This window comes from Heterodontus francisci, chromosome 12, assembly GCF_036365525.1.
Source record: "Heterodontus francisci isolate sHetFra1 chromosome 12, sHetFra1.hap1, whole genome shotgun sequence".
NCBI lineage: Eukaryota > Metazoa > Chordata > Chondrichthyes > Heterodontiformes > Heterodontidae > Heterodontus > Heterodontus francisci.
This window is the reverse complement of record NC_090382.1, coordinates 49335253-49355009: the sequence shown is the minus strand read 5'-3', so window position 1 is coordinate 49355009 and position 19757 is coordinate 49335253. Positions and strand designations below refer to the sequence as shown.

Below are 19757 nucleotides of genomic sequence, written 5' to 3'. Positions count from 1 at the left end.
GAGGGCTGGGGAGGCAATGGAGGTTGATAAAGATTAGATAAGAGATACAGCACTGAAACAGGCCCTTCGGCCCACCGAGTCTGTGCCGAACATCAACCACCCACTTCTACTAATCCTACACTAATCCCATATTCCTACCAAACATCCCCACCTATCCCTATATTTCCCTACCACCTACCTATACTAGTGACAATTTATAATGGCCAATTTACCTATCAACCTGCAAGTCTTTTGGCTTGTAGGAGGAAACCGGAGCACCCGGAGAAAACCCACGCAGACACAGGGAGAACTTGCAAACTCCACACAGGCAGCACCCGGAATCGAACCTGGGTCCCTGGAGCTGTGAGGCTGCAGTGCTAACCACTGCGCCACTGTGCCGCCCATAAAGATAAAGACGAGAATAAAGAGGTGAGTGGGATTTTATGTGGACTAGGACATGGAAGTCTAAATGAGTTGGTATTTATGTAGTGTGCAGTTCAGAAGGCTGGTGAAGATAGCATGAGAAAAAGTCTGCAGGTGACAAAAGCATGAATAATAGTTTCAATAGCAACAGGTTAAAATAGGGACTGAGACGAGTATTAGTTTCAAGGTGAAAACAGGCAGATTGAGTAATGGATTGGATGTGGGATTTAAGACTCAAATAAAGTTCAGAATGATGCCGATATTGCATACCCTTGGATTGAACTTGACTGGATATACGGGAAGGAGATGGAATCAGAAGCTAAACTCCTTCAGCTAATGGACACAGTTTTTTGCAGGAAATAAACAGAATGGGTTCTTGCCAAAGCTTAACAACAAAAAAGTACAGAGTGTCCTGGTCAACATTCCTTCCTTAACCAATACCAGCAAAAAACAACAGATTAAATAGACATTCACCTCAGGCTCCAGTCCAGGATGTGGGTGGCTCAGAATGGTTGCTGCCAAAGTAACAAATAGTCAGTGCATCTGAAAAATTAGAGTATGTGAGAGATGTTGATGTGAATGACACATTGGCCCGGTTTTTGCAGTCAACCACGAAGCAAAGGCGCTCGCCGCTGACCTTGAAGAAAACCGTGATCTAGCAATCTCTGTGGCATGCTTTTCCCCTTGCCCAAAGACCGTTTAAATCTCGGGCCAAATCAAAAGGATGTCTTGGCATGCAGCACCAGTGGTGTCAGCAAGCAGGTAAGCAGCAAATCACATTGAAGTGTTCTCACACATAGCAAACAACAAAGTTAAAAGCACTTCAAATTTTTCACTTTTCATTTAAATTTTCAGAGAGTAAAATAAATGATTATGATTGGATTAACATAGATGATAAAATAAAGATAAACTTTTTAAAAAAAGAATATATTGATAAAATGTAGAAATTATTTTATTATGGAGAAATTTGGCATTCCACAAATGTAAAATTAGTTTTTCAGTGTCAGTGAGAATGCTGAGCAGTAATTATGAAGTTAGTACACCGTTAAAAACTCAGTTACACCTCATTCAACAAGGTGTCACTTTTTCAAGGGGTTTTACTGTGAGATTAACAGCATATGAGTGAAAATTCTCATAATTCAATTAATTTCCATGATTGCAGTCTTAGGGGATGGTGGCGGGAAGGAGGGGAGTGGTGGGGGGTGCTGCTTTAATAGCACACCCTCTGGAGAAGTGTACAGTCACTGACAGAAACATCTGGATTTCCATGTTATTCTGCACATGTGTGGACTCCAGAAGTTGCTTTCAGTTTCAGTGGAGCAATGAAGGCTGACAGTTTCACCCTCAGTACCACTGCAAAATCTGGGCCGATGTAACCATATTATTATCTTGTTGAAAGTAGTTTGAAAACAACTGTCAAGATAACATCATTGGAGAGGAGGTTATTGATCGAATAAACTTAAATCTTGACCAAAGTCAAATGTTCATACCACATCATTCGGCAAAACTTGCTAATTATATTAATGCTGCTTGACAAGTTCCACCATTAACCTTATGGTCAAATGTTCAATCTTCTCCCATACAAAATGCAAAAGCGGCATCTAAAGGATGTTGGCCAGAACTTTTAAGAATCTGAATGCTTCACCATCCACTGTAATTTGTGCAGATGATATCATGAGGTTGATTTTCTACTGCAGTGCAAATGGTGTGCGTGGTGGGTGGGGTTATTATTACACCTGCCTGATGCCACTAACAGGTGACCTGAACTATTTTCATGACCAGACTTTATGTGCATAATACCAGCAAGCTACAAACATTCAATGAGTGCTGCTATGGCTCACCAATTGAATAGATAGGAAATTCAGTCGCTCCTCCATGGAGCTGATCCAGGATTGCACATTTAATAAGGAGGGGAGGCCATCCCAGTAAGAAAGCATGGAAGGGTCAGCACCAGGACAGAAGATTTTTGAGGGGTTGTTCTCCTCCTGGTCCCTCATAAATTAATGCCAAACGTCCTTTGAAAGCATTTGTGGAGCTGCCTTCAGTGGTTCATTTAAGACTGCTCTAAGTCTAGTAACAAATGGATGGAGTGTGTGCGAAGTTAGGTCACCTGTTGGTACCTGAAAATTGTGCCAGGATCCTGCAACCGATTTAAGTATTTTAATTAGGCTTCTCTTGTTTCAAATGGGTACACTGGCTGCCCATTTCAAGGCCTGCTTGAAAATTGAGTTAGGTGGGCCTCAGGCAACCAGTGGTCAGTCGGAAAATGAAAATTGCCACCAATGTATTTAATGGACGATCCTTGTGAAGAATGGAAGCAGTCAACATGCAGCAAAAACCTGGGGTTGTGATGCCCTACATAGTTAAGTAGCCTGCGAAGTGTAGCAAGATGTACTGGGTTACCAGCAGCATGCCATTCAAATGAACCAAAAATCACTTCCTATGATGGAACTTAAGATTGGAGGTGAAATCGTTGACTTGGCCACAGAGACCTCCTCCAGCCCCACCCCCTTCACCAAGTGTAGCCACGAGTGAAACGACTGGAATGAAGATTAGCTAGGTTTCTTCCCCAAAAACAATTAAAAATTAATTGAATAATGATAAACCACAAAAGGGAGATGCTAATTTGTCAATTAGATACAGTTCGTTTTTCAATTAAACTAGAACAAATCATACGAAATGTTTATTTTTTAAAAGAAAACTTCGTGTTCAATGTACCAGCTTTTATTTCAGGAACATTGTCTTCCAGTGAACGGAACAGGACATTAACAGTAAATGTGGCAACTGTTCTAGAGTTAAGGAGTACACGGTTTTGACCCAGATTTCAGATTTTAAGGTTGAGGGTTATACGATCTTTTATTATATAAAACATTATGATTGACTTAACGTTTTATTTTCTATACAGAAACGGAATAAAATGACAAACTATAACATGCGTCCTTTTGCATATATTCCCGGGTCACAGACCCTATTCAGTATCTGGATTAAAAATAGTCGTTCATTCTCTGATAATTGGTCAAATGAATTATATTGAGTAGCTTTGTAACGTGTCCCCAATATTCCAAAAGTCAGGAATAACAGTTTCCCATTAACTGTCGGCGAGTAGAGGGCGCTAGGACCTAGCGCGGGTTCTCCCTGACTGTGGCTCTTGGGTGAGCAAAGTTGAGAGAAACTTCAAGAGGATGCTCACTGTTTTACAGTCTGAGGAACTGGGTGTCCCCGATCAGTGTCAGCGTTGCTCTTTACCATGTTCTTGTAACTTCGCCGTCTTCATTTTGTTGCAATCGCGATCCTTGATTAACCATGGAGAAAACTAGTGGTAAGTTTGATTTTTAAGTGTTCTGTATTTTGAGGCTCTGTATCACACGGTCGGAAGTAGCTTGAAAGTGTCATTTCATTCAAAGCAACAATGTAACAAATGTGAAGCAGCTTATAAATAATTAGGTTTTTTTTGGCAATTTAATGGGATGACTGGGATCTTTAAACAGAATATATTCGAAGTTGCATTAATTGGGTGATATGGAAATTCAACCTGTTTTTCAGTACCCCGCCCCCCCACCCCCAAATGTCTAAACCAGGGTGTATCTGCTTACAGTTTACCTTCAGACTTGCAGGACTCTGGTTTTTCTTTTTTTTTAAAATGCCACTCCCGTTCATGTTATATTTCACCTTCAGAAATGTACCGTGGAAATTGATTGGATTTCAGATGTTTATAGCACCTGTGATCTCTACCCACAGCAGCAATTTATTTGTATTTTTTCTCTCTTCTGCAAGGTTTACTTTAAGGCAAATGATTTAAGCTGTTTTCAGAATAGCTCTGGTCCCGCCCCCTCGCGAGGTATAATGCTCTTTTTGTTTCTAACTCCAGCACAAATAACGCCCAGAAAATAAAACTCTGGCCCTTTTAATGAGTTACTGTAAAAGTTCATTTTAATTTTTGGCTGGAGTGGGTTGGTGAAATGATTTAGCACTGATCTCAATGACAAAATAAATCCTATTTCCTCTCCTTGTTACTTGAAACGTGAGTCGTCAAGTCATTTTAGCCTAATTTGTTGAAATGATCCATTGAGATCTCATTACAGTGGCAAATACTTAAATCCTGGTAAATACTAAAAGTACAAATGGGATATCTTCTTCTTTGGCCTCCTTGTCTCGAGAGACAATGGGTAAGCGCCTGGAGGTGATCAGTGGATTGTGGAGCAGCGCCTGGAGTGGCTATAAAGGCCAATACTAGAGTGACAGACTCTTCCACAGGTGCTGCAGGTAAAATTGGTTGTCAGGGCTGTTTCGCAGTTGGCTCTCCGCTTGCGCTTCTGTCTTTTTTCTTGCCAACTGCTAAGCCTCTTCGACTCGCCACACTTTAGCCCCGCCTTTATGGCTGCCTGCCAGCTCTGGCGATCGCTGGCAACTGATTCCCACGACTTGTGATCAATGTCACAGGACTTCATGTCGCGTTTGCAGACGTCTTTAAAGCGGAGACATGGACGGCCGGCGGGTCTGATACCAGTGGCGAGCTCGCTGTACAATGTGTCCTTGGGGATCCTGCCATCTTCCATGCGGCTCACATGGCCAAGCCATCTCAAGCGCCGCTGACTCAGTAGGGTGAATAAGCTGGGGATGTTGGCCGCCTCGAGGACTTCTGTGTTGGAGATACGGTCCTGCCACCTGATGCTAAGGATTCTCCGGAGGCAGCGAAGATGGAATGAATTGAGACGTCGCTCTTGGCTGACATACATTGTCCAGGCCTCGCTGCCGTAGAGCAAGGTACTGAGGACACAGGCTTGATACACTTGGACTTTTGTGTTCCGTGTCAGTGCGCCATTTTCCCACACTCTCTTGGCCAGTCTGGACATAGCAGTGGAAGCCTTTCCCATGCGCTTGTTGATTTCTGCATCTAGAGACAGGTTACTGGTGATAGTTGAGCCTAGGTAGGTGAACTCTTGAACGACTTCCAGAGCGTGGTCGCCGATATTGATGGATGGAGCATTTCTGACGTCCTGTCCCATGATGTTCGTTTTCTTGAGGCTGATGGTTAGGCCAAATTTGTTGCAGGCAGCCACAAACCTGTCGATGAGATTCTGTAAACACTCTTCAGTTTGAGATGTTTATGCAGCATCGTCAGCATAATGAGGACTTTCCGTATTTTGGTCTTCGCTCTTAGACGGGCAAGGTTGAACAACCTGCCATCTGATCTTGCGTGGAGGAAAATTCCTTCTTCTGAAGACTTGAACACATGTGAAAGCAGCAGGGAGAAGAAAATCCCAAACAGTGTAGGTGCGACAACACAGCCCTGTTTCACGCCACTCAGGATAGGAAAGGGGTCTGATGAGGCGCCTCTGTGCTGAATTGTGCCTTTCATATTGTCATGGAATGAGGTGATGATACTTAGTAGCTTTGGTGGACATCCGATCTTTTCTAGTAGTCTGAAGAGACCACGTCTGCTGATGAGGTCAAAGGCCACTGCGGTTATATTGCAGCAGATGACCGGATACTGTTATCCGCCAGCAATGACTTACAGTGGACAGATCCTTTATTGACTGAACTGACCAACACCCAGGTGTAGCAACAACCAAGCTATGTGCATCTGCACTTCGACCCATTCTCAGAGCGTTGCTCACCCACCCAGCAGTTCACGTTTAATATTATGTGGCAGTGGGCTGGTATGCTTTCTCATAACATTAAAAGGTTCCATTCAAAAGTTTTGGAATATTTTACAGTGTCTCTGGCTTTTAATAGAGCAATGAGCAAAACATTTTTAAACAGGTCATTATAGCAAAATTTCAGAGATCAAAACCAATAATCCACAGTGCCAGATGTTGCATACCCAAAAGTGTTGTGAGGCCAGGAGTGAAATCTATGATGTGCTGGCAGTCATTCTGAGGGTGCCATCGAGGAGCTTCCATCAGGGTTGGAAACAAGCTCATGTAGTACCTGTTTTCAAGAAAAGTAATAAAACAAAACTGGGTGACTATGTGACTATTCATCTATAACTGATAAAATAATGGAATCAATATTTTGGAACAAAGATAAGAAATGCCAATATGGAAATAGCCTATTAAATGCAACCAACCTTCCAAGTGCACATTAGAAAGATGTATGATATATATGTATACAAGACTTTCAGAAATTCTTTAATAGAGGTTCCACATGAAGGCACATTGGAAGTGGATACAGAATTGCTGGAAGAAATTGCTGTTTAAGATAGTTATGTCACGGGATGAGATGCACTGACTGAAATGCTTCAAGGACCTGTGCTGGGGCTCCAAGTGGTTTATGATTTACATAAATTACCTATATTGAGAAACTCAATGTAAGTTTCTCAATAATGTTCACAACATACTAAACTGGGAATTAGACAATACAATAAAGATAAATGCAAGGTCTTACACTTTAAAAATACCCTTAGTAGTATTGAGCTAACTAGGGAAAGAGATCTGGAAATAGCAGATGCTATACTTGCACATTCAGTTGTTGCAAAGCAGCAATTAACAAAGCAAACAGAATGCTGAGATATATTGCCAAGTCAGTGGAGTTCATCATGTTGCAGCACCATTGTGTTGGGGTCAAGCTGCACCTTGAATGTTGCATTCAGTTCTGATCACTTAATGAACAAAGGAAACGTTCAAACTTTATCAGTGTGGAGAAATGCAATGAGTCTGATCTCAAATGTCTGAGAGCACCGTTATAAGGAAAGATTAGAAAAACATGTACTCTTCAGCCTTCAGAGGAGGCATGTACAGCGGACCTTGAAGAGGAATATAACATAATAAATGGAATTCCAAAAGATGTGACTGTAATGGGTTGCTTGAGATGTTAACTGTTTAATTGACCAAAATAATTGCATTCAATCTTTGTAATTGTCAGACGTTAGCTTACCATTCAATATTGTGGCTGTCTGTTGATCTAAGTAATTATGAAAGATGCTGCCATCTATTACCTTTTGTTTCTGTATAACTTCAAAGGATCTGATCATATTGAAGTGAGTAAGCAGTGATGTTCCCAAGATACCTTGACACAGATCAGGTCTATAATAAAAGCAATATAATGCAGAGGCTGGAAATCTGAAATAAAAACAGAAAGTGCTGGAAATACTCAGCAGGTCAGGCAGCATCTGTGGAGATTAGGTCTAGCATAGGTCATGAGTTTGTTTGACAGCTATGCCTGAGACCTTTGAGAAGAGAAGAGCGTCATTGATTGGCTGTAGTTCTCTTTGACGGACAGTTTAATGGCCAAGGGTCTCTGCTTACAAGATTATGTTGGGCTTCATGTGTAATTTAGGTGTCAGCCTATTTGATGTTTGAGTCTTACAGTCAGCAGCATAAGAGCTGTGGAGTAGAATTTCCCCATCTCCCACTGTAACTTTGGTGATCAGCTGAAAGCCTGGAGACATAGCATAAACAGCTATTGATTTCTTTCCTCCAGTGTTTCCCTTTCTGCCAAATTTACAACAGAAGATCAAGGGAACCTCTGCAGAGATTCTGGCTGCAAAATTTGGTTCTGTAATGCCCATCATTTAGGCACTACGGGTACCATTTTGCTACCAAAATGGCTTCTGCACTGCTCATACTCACTTCTGGCACACCCCACACTGGATGCCATTTTGGCAAGGTCAGTAGTGTGACATGAGGAGCATGTGCTGGAAGTATACAGTGTAGGCAGATCTTGATGTCAGTCACTGTGTGATGCTGGTTTGATGCCAGCAATGTCATTTTTAGACTCGCCGTTCTAACAGGTCACAAAAGTAAAATCCCATGCGATCCAAAGCAAAATGGCAAGTTGGATCCAAAATTGACTTAAAGACAGGAAGCAAAGGGTAATGGTCATTGGGTGTTTTTGTGACTGGAAGGCTGTTTCCAGTGGGGTTTTGCAGGGCTCAGTAAGGGTCTCTTGCTTTTTGTGGTGTATATCAATGATTTGGACTTGAATTTAGGAGGTATGATTAAGAAGTCTGTAGACAATACAAAAATTGGCCATGTGGTTGATAATGCAGAAGAAAGCTGTAGACTGTAGGAAGTCATCAATAGATTAGTCAGGTGGGCAGAACAGTGGCAAATGGAGTTTAGTCTGGAGAAGTGAAAAGTAATTTGTTTGAGAAAAGCTACCAAGGCAAGGGAATACACAATAAATGATAGGATACTGAGAAGTGTAGAGGAACAGAAGGACCTTGGAGTATATGTCCACAGATCCCTGAAAGTGGCTGGACAGTTAGATACGGTGGTCAAGAAGGTGTCATACACGGAAGGAGCTGTGATGAAATAATGAAATGGAAGAATAATGAACTTAAAAAGTCAACTGCTAAACAAAATCCCAAGAATACAGACCCTTATACACAGTCAAAATGGAGAAGCGGCCATGTGACCACCCCCCCCCACCCCCCATACTGGAAATCCACAAACTCATCCAAAATGCTGAGGCTTGTTAACCTCATCTGAAATAGCTTTGGGAAGAACCCCTTTGAAATTGAAAAGAGCTATTGCATATTCATGACTCTGATCAACATGACTGGATTAACAGAGGATGCTGGAGACAGTCTGGCTCATAGCCAATGAAGGGTCACTGACCCGAAACGTTAACTCTGCTTCTCTTTCCACAGATGCTGCCAGACCTGCTGAGTGGTTCCAGCATTTCTTGTTTTTATTTCATAGCCAAATCAAGATGAATAAGGTGTGAAGCAGCAACATCAAAACAGAGTGATTTCTATTCAAACATCAAACGATGGCCATGGTTATCATATTTTGGCCCATTTTATGGTCACATGTGTCTCCAAACAAAAAACTGAGAGATTTTTACCTTAAAACTGTAGCTCTCTGGAGAGAGAGAGAGGGGGGGAAAGATCAAGCTAACATCAAAGGAAAGCCTGTGCGAAGGATCCAGCAAGCAAGAGAAGAACTCTGCTGACCAAGAGCAGCCACCACAGCACAGACATCACAAAGTGCCTTTTGAAACTAACCATCTGTGAAGGTAACAAACTACACAGCACCTGCTTTGGGCTGTATGACAATCACTAGAGCTCTACAATACCTCTGCAAATTCCAAACTGAATAATCAAGCCTGCAGCTTCAAAAAAAAGACTTTTCCTTCTGAGAAGACTCAATATTCTCTGTAAACCATGAACACTTACCTCACTTTAAAATACCTCATCCTTTTCTGTGTATGTACATGTTTGTGTGGGTGAATGCATGTGTGAGTGACGTTGCAATCCTTTCGAGATTTGTTTAAAAATAAAGAGTTATTTATTTTTACCTACGGGAAAACCTGTCATTTGTCTGTTTATTTGACCCTAAAGACACTGAGAAGCTAAAGCATGGATGGTAGGACCCTAGACAGTACAGAGGTTCAGAGAGACCTTGGTGTACTTGTCCATAGATCACTGAAGGCAGCAGCACAGATAGATAAGGTGATTAGGAAAGCATATGGGATACTATAGTTACCATCCCCCTTGGCCTGCAGCATGAGAGGGAGATGGAACAGAGGCAGCAAAGAGGAGGACAAGCTGCTCGCTGAGGTAGCTGGATGAGCGGGCTGGCTTGGGGGGGTGGGGTTGGTTGGTGGGCTCAGCAGAAAGCCATATCCATCCAAGGTCTTCTGGGAGCATTTCTCTTCTGGCAAGCTGAGCCAGGAGCAATGTGTGCATGAACTCCATTTAATGAAGTGGTGGGGTCTCAGAAATATGCCACCTCCTGCAGGCAGACCTACAACCTCAGAGCATGGCAAGGACTGTGCTGCCAGTGGCTGTGAATGTGACTGTGGTCCTGAATTTCTTTGCATTGGGATCCTTCCAAGCTGGAGCAGGTAACATCTGTAACGTCTCCCAGTTCGCCGACAACAACTGCATAAGGGAAGGGAATTCAGTGTCTTCTCTCTGACCAGAGAGAAGCAAGTGACGTGTACACATGGCTTTGCCAGGATAGTGGGCTTCCCCCTGGTGCAGGGTGCCATCAACTGCTTTGTGGATGCCGCATCTAAATACAGAAATATACTGAAACCTGAATGTGCAATTGGTGCATTACCTATCCTGGCAGAAGTCATAATGCATTTGTTCTGTGCCAAACCCTCACTATTGGGGCCACCATGTCATACCAGAGGTGGCAGCTGGCCAACAAGGGTGATCCCACTTAGCCTCTGCTTCATGACTTTGCTGCACAACCTGACCAAATGTGGTGAGCATGCGTATAACGAAAGCAATGATGCCACACAAAACATCAAAGAGCAAACCATTGGATTCTCAAGCAATGGATCTGTAGCCTGGACTGCTCTGGTACTTCCTGAAGTTTGTCCCAATTTGTTGTGGTCTGCTGGGTCCTGCATAAACCTGCCATCATGAGAGCACTGCCCTTGCCATCAGGGATATGCTGAGGAGAAGGGAGGAGGCAACCAACCCTTTCCTGCTGGGTTGACCTGATCACCTCATCCGAGTATGGTTCTACTGAGCACAAGCAATAGTCACACACCTTGCCTTCCCTCTGTCACTGACTATCACAACATCCTCTTGGCCACATTGCTGAAATAAAAGCCACCATAAAACAACCATTCCAAATCAACTTTATCCATCAAACAATCCAAGATTCCATACAAACTAATTATCCTTGTGCATTCCCTTAGTGCCAGTCTTGCATTACCTTTGCCTGTTCTAGTGCTCTAGTGTAGCGCTACCCCGGTGGCTGCAGCATTACTGGTAGAAGGCTGCTGACTTTCAGTGAGGGAGACTGCAGATGGCCTTGCCAGACACCCTCGAGCAGCTCTGGTTCTTGAAAGCCCGCATCACCTTGAATTGGGTGGCAGCAGTCTGGGTTGGCTGGCTGACAGGCAACAGCAAGGGAACTGGCAGAGTGGCAGTGGTGGGAGGATGAATGCGACATTCTGAGAGAGGACAGCAGATTCGTTCTCCATGGAACTACTGCCAATTTCCTGGGGGCAGCGCCTCAATAATCCTAACGATGTGTTGGAGGACAGGTTGCTGGACTGCTGTGAGACCCTGCAAATCCCTTTGAGCGCTGGTATCCAGAGCCATAATGGCAGCAGTTTGAGCCTATATAGCAGCAATCTGTGCTTGCATGACAACAAGCTGAGATTTCATGGCCTCAGTCTAAACTTCCACTGCAATACTCAGGCATTGGGTGGCTTCTGCTTGTTCTGCAAAAGAAGCTGAGACATTAGCCATTAGAGGCTGCATCCTGGTTGGGTTCGCAGGCACTGTCATGGAGTTAGCCACACTGGAAGGAATGGGCTCCAAACTATGTGCAAAGTCCTGTGCCAGGTTGATGCCAGACTCCTCTATGCACCTTGACAGTGAACAGGCTGTCTGGCAGGTCTGCAAATGCTCAAGCATTTCATTGTGCATGTTCATCAGCTGTTTTCTGTATGCCGCTCCACTGAAGTCCTCATCTGAGTCACCTACAGCAGAACTCATGGGCAACCTCATCCTCATGGGCGCTGGAATCTGCGCTACTCTTCCCCCTGTCTTGGCTGTAGGCCACTCATGCCCAGTAACTCAGCACATGCAGATTTCACCTCTATGATGCTCTAAAGTTTGCATGGTGCCAGTATCTGAACTGATGGTTTTAAGTATGAGATTGAGTGATGCTGTTTCTAAATCATCAGTGTTCTGCTTATCTTACACTTCATGTTCCTGTACCAGTGCTTGACCAGGTGGCAGTTCTTGGGTATCTGAAAGGAGAATGGTACAAAGGTAGGTTTGCGGTAAGGAAAGTGGGGGGGAAAGGAAGAGGTGCATGCTTACATGAAATCCAGCTTGTATATCAAAAGACATTGTGGGATGAGGGGGAAGTGGGATGTGAGAAGGTGGATTAGGTAGGTATGGGCATCCTCTATGGTTTCAGCAAACTCCCCCTCCCTTCGCCCGCCCACCCCCCCTACCTGTCGCACTAATGATTGCCAGCACCATCTCCTCCATGGAGGTGAGGACATGCAGCCATGCCTGTCCCCTGTTGGTTAGGTGCTGCTGCCTGTGGTTATGTGCTACCTTGTTCTGCAAAAGAGAGAAGGAAGTTTGTCAGTGAATGTAGTGCAATGTGTTTGGGTGATGTGCCTGTCATGGTTGAACAGCTGACATACGTGTAAGCTGTGGGATGTGAGTATGAGGCTTGCAGCAGTGCTCAATATGAGACGAGGTGATGCTATGAATGTCAGGTTATAGATTGTTGGTGAGTGAAGGGTGTGGTGGTGAATGGAGCAGTGTGTGAGGCTAGTTGTTCAATTTTAAGGATATGGCATCTGAAGATCACTCGTGTGAGGTTATTAAACTAATTCCTGCACTGCATCCAATTCCGTGTGGCTAGACTGCTTGCATTGACAGCGATGACTATCTGCTCCCAATGCCTTCATAGTGTCTGTCTGGAGGGCCTGCTAGCCCCTTGTGCAAAGAGGACCTCACTCCTCCTGTCTAAGGCCTCCAGAGCTGCATCAGAGAACCTTGGAGCTTGCTCTCTGCCATATTGTGCCATTTCTTCCTGCTCAGAGGCTCTTCCGCAAACTTTTTTTTCCCAATATATATTTTATTCATAAAAATCTGTAAAAAAAAAAATTACAAAACAGTTGAAAACAGCACCAAGTTGACATTCCAAAGAGTGCAAAGGAAAACAGTTTTCTTCGATACAGGAGTGAGTTGCCTCACAACCCTTCTGTTCCATTTTACATGCCATGTACATTTTACAGCAAACCCATATTTGGTGTATAGCGCCCAAGGGGTTTCCCATGAGTCCAGCCCCTCCATTCACTATGGCGGGAGGAACTTACAAAGTGGTCTTTCCCCACTGAGCCTTCGCAGCGGCTGCCCCAAGCTTAAGTGTGTCCCTCAGCACGTAATCCTGGACCTTGGAATGTGCCAGTCTGCAACACTCGGTGGTGGACAACTCTTTGCACTGGAAGACCAGCAAGTTTCGGGCAGACCAAAAGGCGTCTTTCACTGAATTGATGGTCCTCCAGCAGCGGTTTAAGTTTATCTCGGTGTGCGTCCCTGGGAACAGCCCGTAGAGTACAGACTCCTGTGTTACAGAGCTGCTTGGGGTGAACCTCAACAAAACCACTGCATCTCTTTCCACACCTGCTTTGCAAAGACACATTCCACTAACAGTTCCAGCATCTGCTGCTGCCAGAATGTATCTCCCCTTTAAGAGGTGCAGACTGGCTTTAAGTAGTGCAGGCTAGCGTTATAGTGCTAGCCTCGCACAAAACTGGGGCCCCCTGCTGAGGTGTGCAGACACTTAGCAGTGCACTTAGCACTGGGCTGCACACCACTATCATTTAAATTAGAAGGCAGTGTGAAGTTTGTGGGCTGCCTGCAGTAGGTTAATCATTCATTGCAATCTCCTATGCCCATTACCAGGCCTTATCCAATTTTTCATCTCTGTCCATTTGACTTTAAGTTATGAGTTTGGTTTAACATGACAGCGAGGACAGATTTCCAAATAAACTTCTGTTTAAGGTTTATTCCTAATGAGAAAGCAAATGGATCTATTATTCAATATCTCAGTGATATTAGTGTTAATATATTGAGCTGGATTGGGAACTGGCTGGAAAGATGTAGGCAAGTTATGGATGGATTTGGATCTGTTTGGAGACCAGCCACCAGTGATATCCTGCAGGGATTGGTGTTGGCATCATTGCCCTTTTACTATTTTTGTAAATAATCCAGATCGTATTATGTTGGGAGATTGAACTCATGACTGGCAAATGATGTTTAATTTAGAAAATTGTGGTGTCATGAATGTGGGCAGGGTGAATGCTCAACATGTCTCTATCCTTTAGGGAAAAGCATTCAAGAAGGTGGAGAAAGAAAGAGATCTGGGCAGTCTAGTGCATACATCTCTAAAAGGTACATGGGCAATGCCGTGAAGCAATAGCTAGAGCAAATAGAGTGCTGGGGTGCATTCATTAGACAATTGATTATCAGATCAGACTACTATTTTGTCCTTGTACAAGTCAGGCTACACTTGGAATACTGTGTCCAGTTTTGTTCTTCTGACATGTTGGATGTTATTGAGGCTTTGGAAATGGTGCAGAGGAGGTCACTAGACTAATTCCCAGCATACAACATTGCAGTTACCAAATAAAGCTAAAAGAGGTGGGACTGTACACTTTAGAGAACTGTAGACTTTGGGGTGATCTGATAGAGGTTTATAAGATGATGAAGGAATAGATTGTGTTCCAGTTGACAATGTGTACCAATTAACTAGATTAGGAAGAACCAAGCATCACAAATTTAAGTTGCATAAGGTGAGATCTAGGTTAGATGTCCGAGGTGGTTCTTTTCCTGGAGGCTAGCGGACCTCTGGAACCAGTTGCCAGCTTGTGCAGTGGATGCTGATTCACTGAATCCGTCAAGCAATAGCTGGGCCTATTTTTGGCTGGGATAAACATCACCTCTTACAAAAGGTAGGTAATGCTGGAAATTCAGGGCTAGAGTGATTTCCTTGACTAACTTCAATCGCCTAGATGTGTCATTAGGAATTTTGCAGATTTCTTTCCCCAATTTGGCATGGGTTTTTTATTTTTATTTTTGCTTTTCCCAGGAGATCACATGGTTTCAGGTGGGGCGTATGTAAATAAGAACAAATAACAGTACAGCACAGGAACAGGCCATTCGGCCCTCCAAGCCTGCGCCGATCTTGATGCCTATCTAAACTAAAACCTTCTGCAGTTCCGGGGACCGTATCCCTCTATTCCCATCCTATTCATGTATTTGCCAAGATGCCTCTTAAACGTCGCTATCGTACCTGCTTCCACCACCTCCCCCGGCAGCAAGTTCCAGGCACTCACCACCCTCTGTGTAAAGAACTTGCCTCGCACATCCCCTCTAAACTTTGCCCCTCGCACCTTAAACCTATGTCCCCTCGTAACTGACTCTTCCACCCTGGGAAAAAGCTTCTGACTATCCATTCTGTCCATGCCACTCATAACTTTTTAAACCTCTATCATGTCGCCCCTCCACCTCCGTTGTTCCAGTGAAAACAATCAGAGTTTATCCAACCTCTCCTCATAGCTAATGCCCTCCAGACCAGGCAACATCCTGGTAAACCTCTTCTGTACCCTCTCCAAAGCCTCCACGTCCTTCTGGTAGTGTGGCGACCAGAATTACACGCAATATTCTAAGTGTGGCCGAACTAAAGTTCTGTACAGCTGCAGCATGACTTGCCAATTTTTATAGTCTATACCCCGACCGATGAAGGCAAGCATGCTGTACGCCTTCTTGACTACCTTATCCACCTGCGTTGCAACTTTCAGTGACCTGTGGACCTGTAAGCCCAGATCTCTGCCTGTTAATACTCCTAAGGGTTCTGCCATTTACTGTATACGTCCCACCTGTATTAGATCTTCCAAAATGCATTACCTCACATTTGTCCGGATTAAACTCCATCTGCCATTTCTCCGCCCAAGTCTCCAACCGATCTGTATCCTGCTGTATCCTCTGACAATCCTCATCACTATCCGCAACTCCACCAACCTTTGTGTCGTCTGCAAACTTATTAATCAGTCCAGCTACATTTTCCTCCAAATCATTTATATATACTACAAACAGCAAAGGTCCCAGCACTGATCCCTGCGGAACACCACTAGTCACAGCCCTCCATTCAGAAAAGCATCCTTCCACTGCTTCCCTCTGTCTTCTATGACCGAGCCAGTTCTGTATCCATCTTGCCAGCTCACCTCTGATCCCGTGTGACTTCACCTTTTGTACCAGTCTGACATGAGGGACCTTGTCAAAGGCTTTACTGAAGTCCATGCAGACAACATCCACTGCCCTTCCTTCATCAATCATCTTCATCACTTCCTCAAAAAACTCAATCAAGTTAGTGAGACACGACCTCCCCTTCACAAAATCATGCTGCCTCTCGCTAATAAGTTCGTTTGTTTCCAAATGGGAGTAAATCCAGTCCCGAAGAATCCTCTCTAATAATTTCCCTACCACTGACGTAAGGCTCACCGGCCTATAATTTCCTGGATTATCCTTGCTACCCTTCTTAAACAAAGGAACAACATTGGCTATTCTCCAGTCCTCTGGGACCTCACCTGTAGCCAATGAGGATACAAAGATTCTGTCAAAGCCCCAGCAATTTCTTCCCTTGCCTCCCTCAGTATTCTGGGGTAGATCCCATCAAGCCCTGGGGACTTATCTACCTTAATGCTTTGCAAGACGCCCAACACCTCCTCCTTTTTGATAACAACATGACCCAGACTATCTACACTCCCTTCCCTGGACTCATCATCCACCAAGTCCTTCTCTTTGGTGAATACTGATGCAAAGTACTCATTTAGTACCTCGCCCATTTCCTCTGGCTCCACACATAGATTCCCTCATCTGTCCTTGAGTGGGCCAACCCTTTCCCTGGTTACCTTCTTGCTCTTTATATACGTATAAAAAGCCTTGGGATTTTCCTTAATCCTGTTTGCCAATGACTTTTCATGACCCCTTTTACCCCTCCTGACTCCTTGCTTAAGTTCCTTCCTACTTTCTTTATATTGCTGAAGGGCTTCATCTGTTCCCAGCCTTCTAGCCCTTATGAATGCTTCCTAGTTACACAAGATATCACAATTATGTGGGATAGGCTAGAAGGGCCCATTTTGAACTGTGCAATGGTAATCCCAGTAATGTTGTTGTTTATATGTTTGTATTAAGGGAGTGGAGAAATGCCCGTTTTATTGTGCTATATTGTGTATTTGCCTGTCTTATATAAATAAAACCACTTGTTGGTTCAGAACTTGAGTTTTGATCTAGTAAAAGCAAGGTCTATTTTTCGAAGAGGAGAATCACGTGGTAGCAATGACCCATTATGGAGACATGAATGGAACAGTGTTCCCCATTGTAATGTGACCTTAAAACATCTTCTCAAACACAAAACCAAAGTACAGACATAACTTGGAATATTGGACTTCATACCAAAGTGGTTTTGATATATAATTCATTTTTACAACAGTTGCTTCTTTTCATGTGTGACAGTCAACCAGTATCCTCCTTTTTTTAGAGCAGGATCCCAGAGATCTCAGTCCACAGGCCATAAAGTCAGTAAGTGACTTCTATGGAGACTCTGCCACTGCTACCCCTCCCCCACTGCCCCACTGCCTGATCCCACTTCCAGCTCTAACTGTGACACCCTTGTCTGCTGTGCCACACCCAGTGAAAAGCTTCATTGGAACTACTTTCATTCTCTGGGTGAATTTCTCTGGGCTGTTGAATGAAAGAAAAATGTGAATGATGGCAAGGGTGGGCATGTGGCTGGTTAGGCAGATGTTGTCGGCCATTCACTTCATTTTTCCTCTCTTCTTCCTCAACAACATCTTGCTTTGGGAAAAGATGAGGTGGTGCTATAATGTTTTATGGCTACCATGGTGATTCTTTTTGAAGTTTCCTAATCATTTTCCTTGCTACTATGTTTATGCTCCTAGGCAAACTACACAGGCAAACTGTGGATGGTCCAGACCAACCTGCAGTTACTACTGGCCCTCCCACAGCCCTTTTCCCAACAGTTTGGCCACATGACTCCTGAGAATATCCTGGGCTTCTTTGACATGCGGTGTCAAAAAGTCTACTGTTGGGACCAGTGCAGACCTACAGTAATTAAATAAGAAGTGGCATCTGTATATAAGGAATGGCTGGTTTCCGTAAGCCCTTCTAATGAGGTTATTGAACTTCTTCTGACAGTGTGCTGGGGGTCAAGGAGGTGGAAATCACTTTCTTTGTTACTCCCTCCACTAAGTGCACACAATATCCTACTGGTTTCCTGCCTCCCATTCCAAACAACCACTCCCTCCTGCTGTGCATCACATTGAAGAGGACATCCAGGTCAGGTTCCCTGAAGTTGGCTGCACTTTCTCCAGTTTTGGCTGCCATCTCTATCTTCCAGATTTCTCACTTTTTTTCATCATTGCCACTTCCCTGTTAAGCAACAGTAAATTTTAAATCCTACTGCTGCATAGCTGTCTGCCTCTTACAGCTTTTTTTTTCCTGCTCCTGTGGCAACCATACATAGCTCTGTTGAAAGACAATTCCAAACCCTTCACTATTTCATGTTTGCTTGCCCCCCCACATTTCCCGAACCCTCCCATTCCCCCACAAAAATTAGTCATTACAGGCTGGATTTACAGAACCTGCATACTCTCCATATTTTAATTACCTGAGGATTCACTTTAGGAAAGAGTCAGGAGTCGGGTATCGTGACAAGTGAGGTCCCACACCATCTCACTTCTGGTCATATGTCTGGTGCAGTCAGAATTTCAGAGTCTACATTATTTTTGGGTTATTTTCGTATTAAATATCAATAGAATAGTATTTCTCATACTTTACCAGGCTGTCAGTTTGCTTTGCAGATGGTCAGGTTGTCTGTATCACTCACCTGCCTGACCTGAGTCATCAGGAAATGCAGCATATCCTCCCATATAAGTGTAAGCAATAGAATACATTTACAGAAACATAATAATATAGATTAAAATATTCAAATCACATAAGTATAATAATTTTATTCTAACACTTCTGTTAATGTTTTTATTTGCGAAATGTACAAGAGTGACAACATCAGAAATTATGGTACTTCCAACAGCTAACAACAACTTGCATTTATATACCACCTTTAATGTAGTAAAATATCTCAAGGTGCTCACCATTTAGTCTTCAAAAAATTATTTTAGTAATGTAAATTTATTTTAAAATATCAGTAGCAATAGGTTTCATTACTTTTTACTGCACATTCTGTATAACTGTGATAGTCCCTTCTTGGAGCTTTTACTGAGAGGAAGTGGAAAATATGTTTGGCCTCACTTAATGCGGTGGCAAGGCTAAGGATGTGAACGGAGACTGAACCACGTCCTTGCCTTCTAATGGTTCCAAAATGATAAAGATTCAACTTAAACAATCAACTATTGCAAGACTGTGTCAATGGAGCAGGTATGCATGACATAAGGCATGGAAGACTCAATCAAATGGCTACCCCATTATGTGTAATGTACACAGTTTAGTGCAACCTATGCTGGAGTACAGTAGACAGTAAGTGGCATGAAAATGTTCTCTGTTTGGATTGGTATGCAAGAAGAAATCAAAAAGTTTTAAACTAATTGTAGTGGATCAAATTTACAATCTCTTTTCATTGTCATTATTGAGTCAGTATATTCTTGGATATAATTGAATATTGAAATTAGGCTACAGGGAAATATCTCTTCCTTACAGAGGTGAGCACTTTTGTGGTATCCTATTAGAAATGGATGACATATAGAAAAACACATGGTGCAGATTGGTGGAAAGTTTGATGGGTGTGCTAATGCAAGATGCCAATTGAAATTTCACAATGAATGGTCTTTGTACAGCCTCATTGCACCTTGATAAATTTCACTAATACTCTGGGCAG

The 19757-nt window shown here is 43.4% G+C and overlaps 1 protein-coding gene across 2 annotated transcripts in view; it reads left to right on the top strand.

Annotated features, from left to right (window-relative positions):
• Window positions 1-3574: 3574 nt before the first annotated feature.
• The window catches only part of afap1l1a (actin filament associated protein 1-like 1a), a 290476-nt gene continuing 274293 nt past the window's right edge, over window positions 3575-19757 (top strand). For both annotated transcript variants that reach the window (XM_068043393.1, XM_068043390.1), the window contains exon 1: window positions 3575-3721. In XM_068043393.1, the coding sequence (XP_067899494.1) occupies window positions 3706-3721 (16 nt within the window). In that variant the 5' untranslated portion in view covers window positions 3575-3705. The remainder of the gene's footprint in view (window positions 3722-19757) is intronic.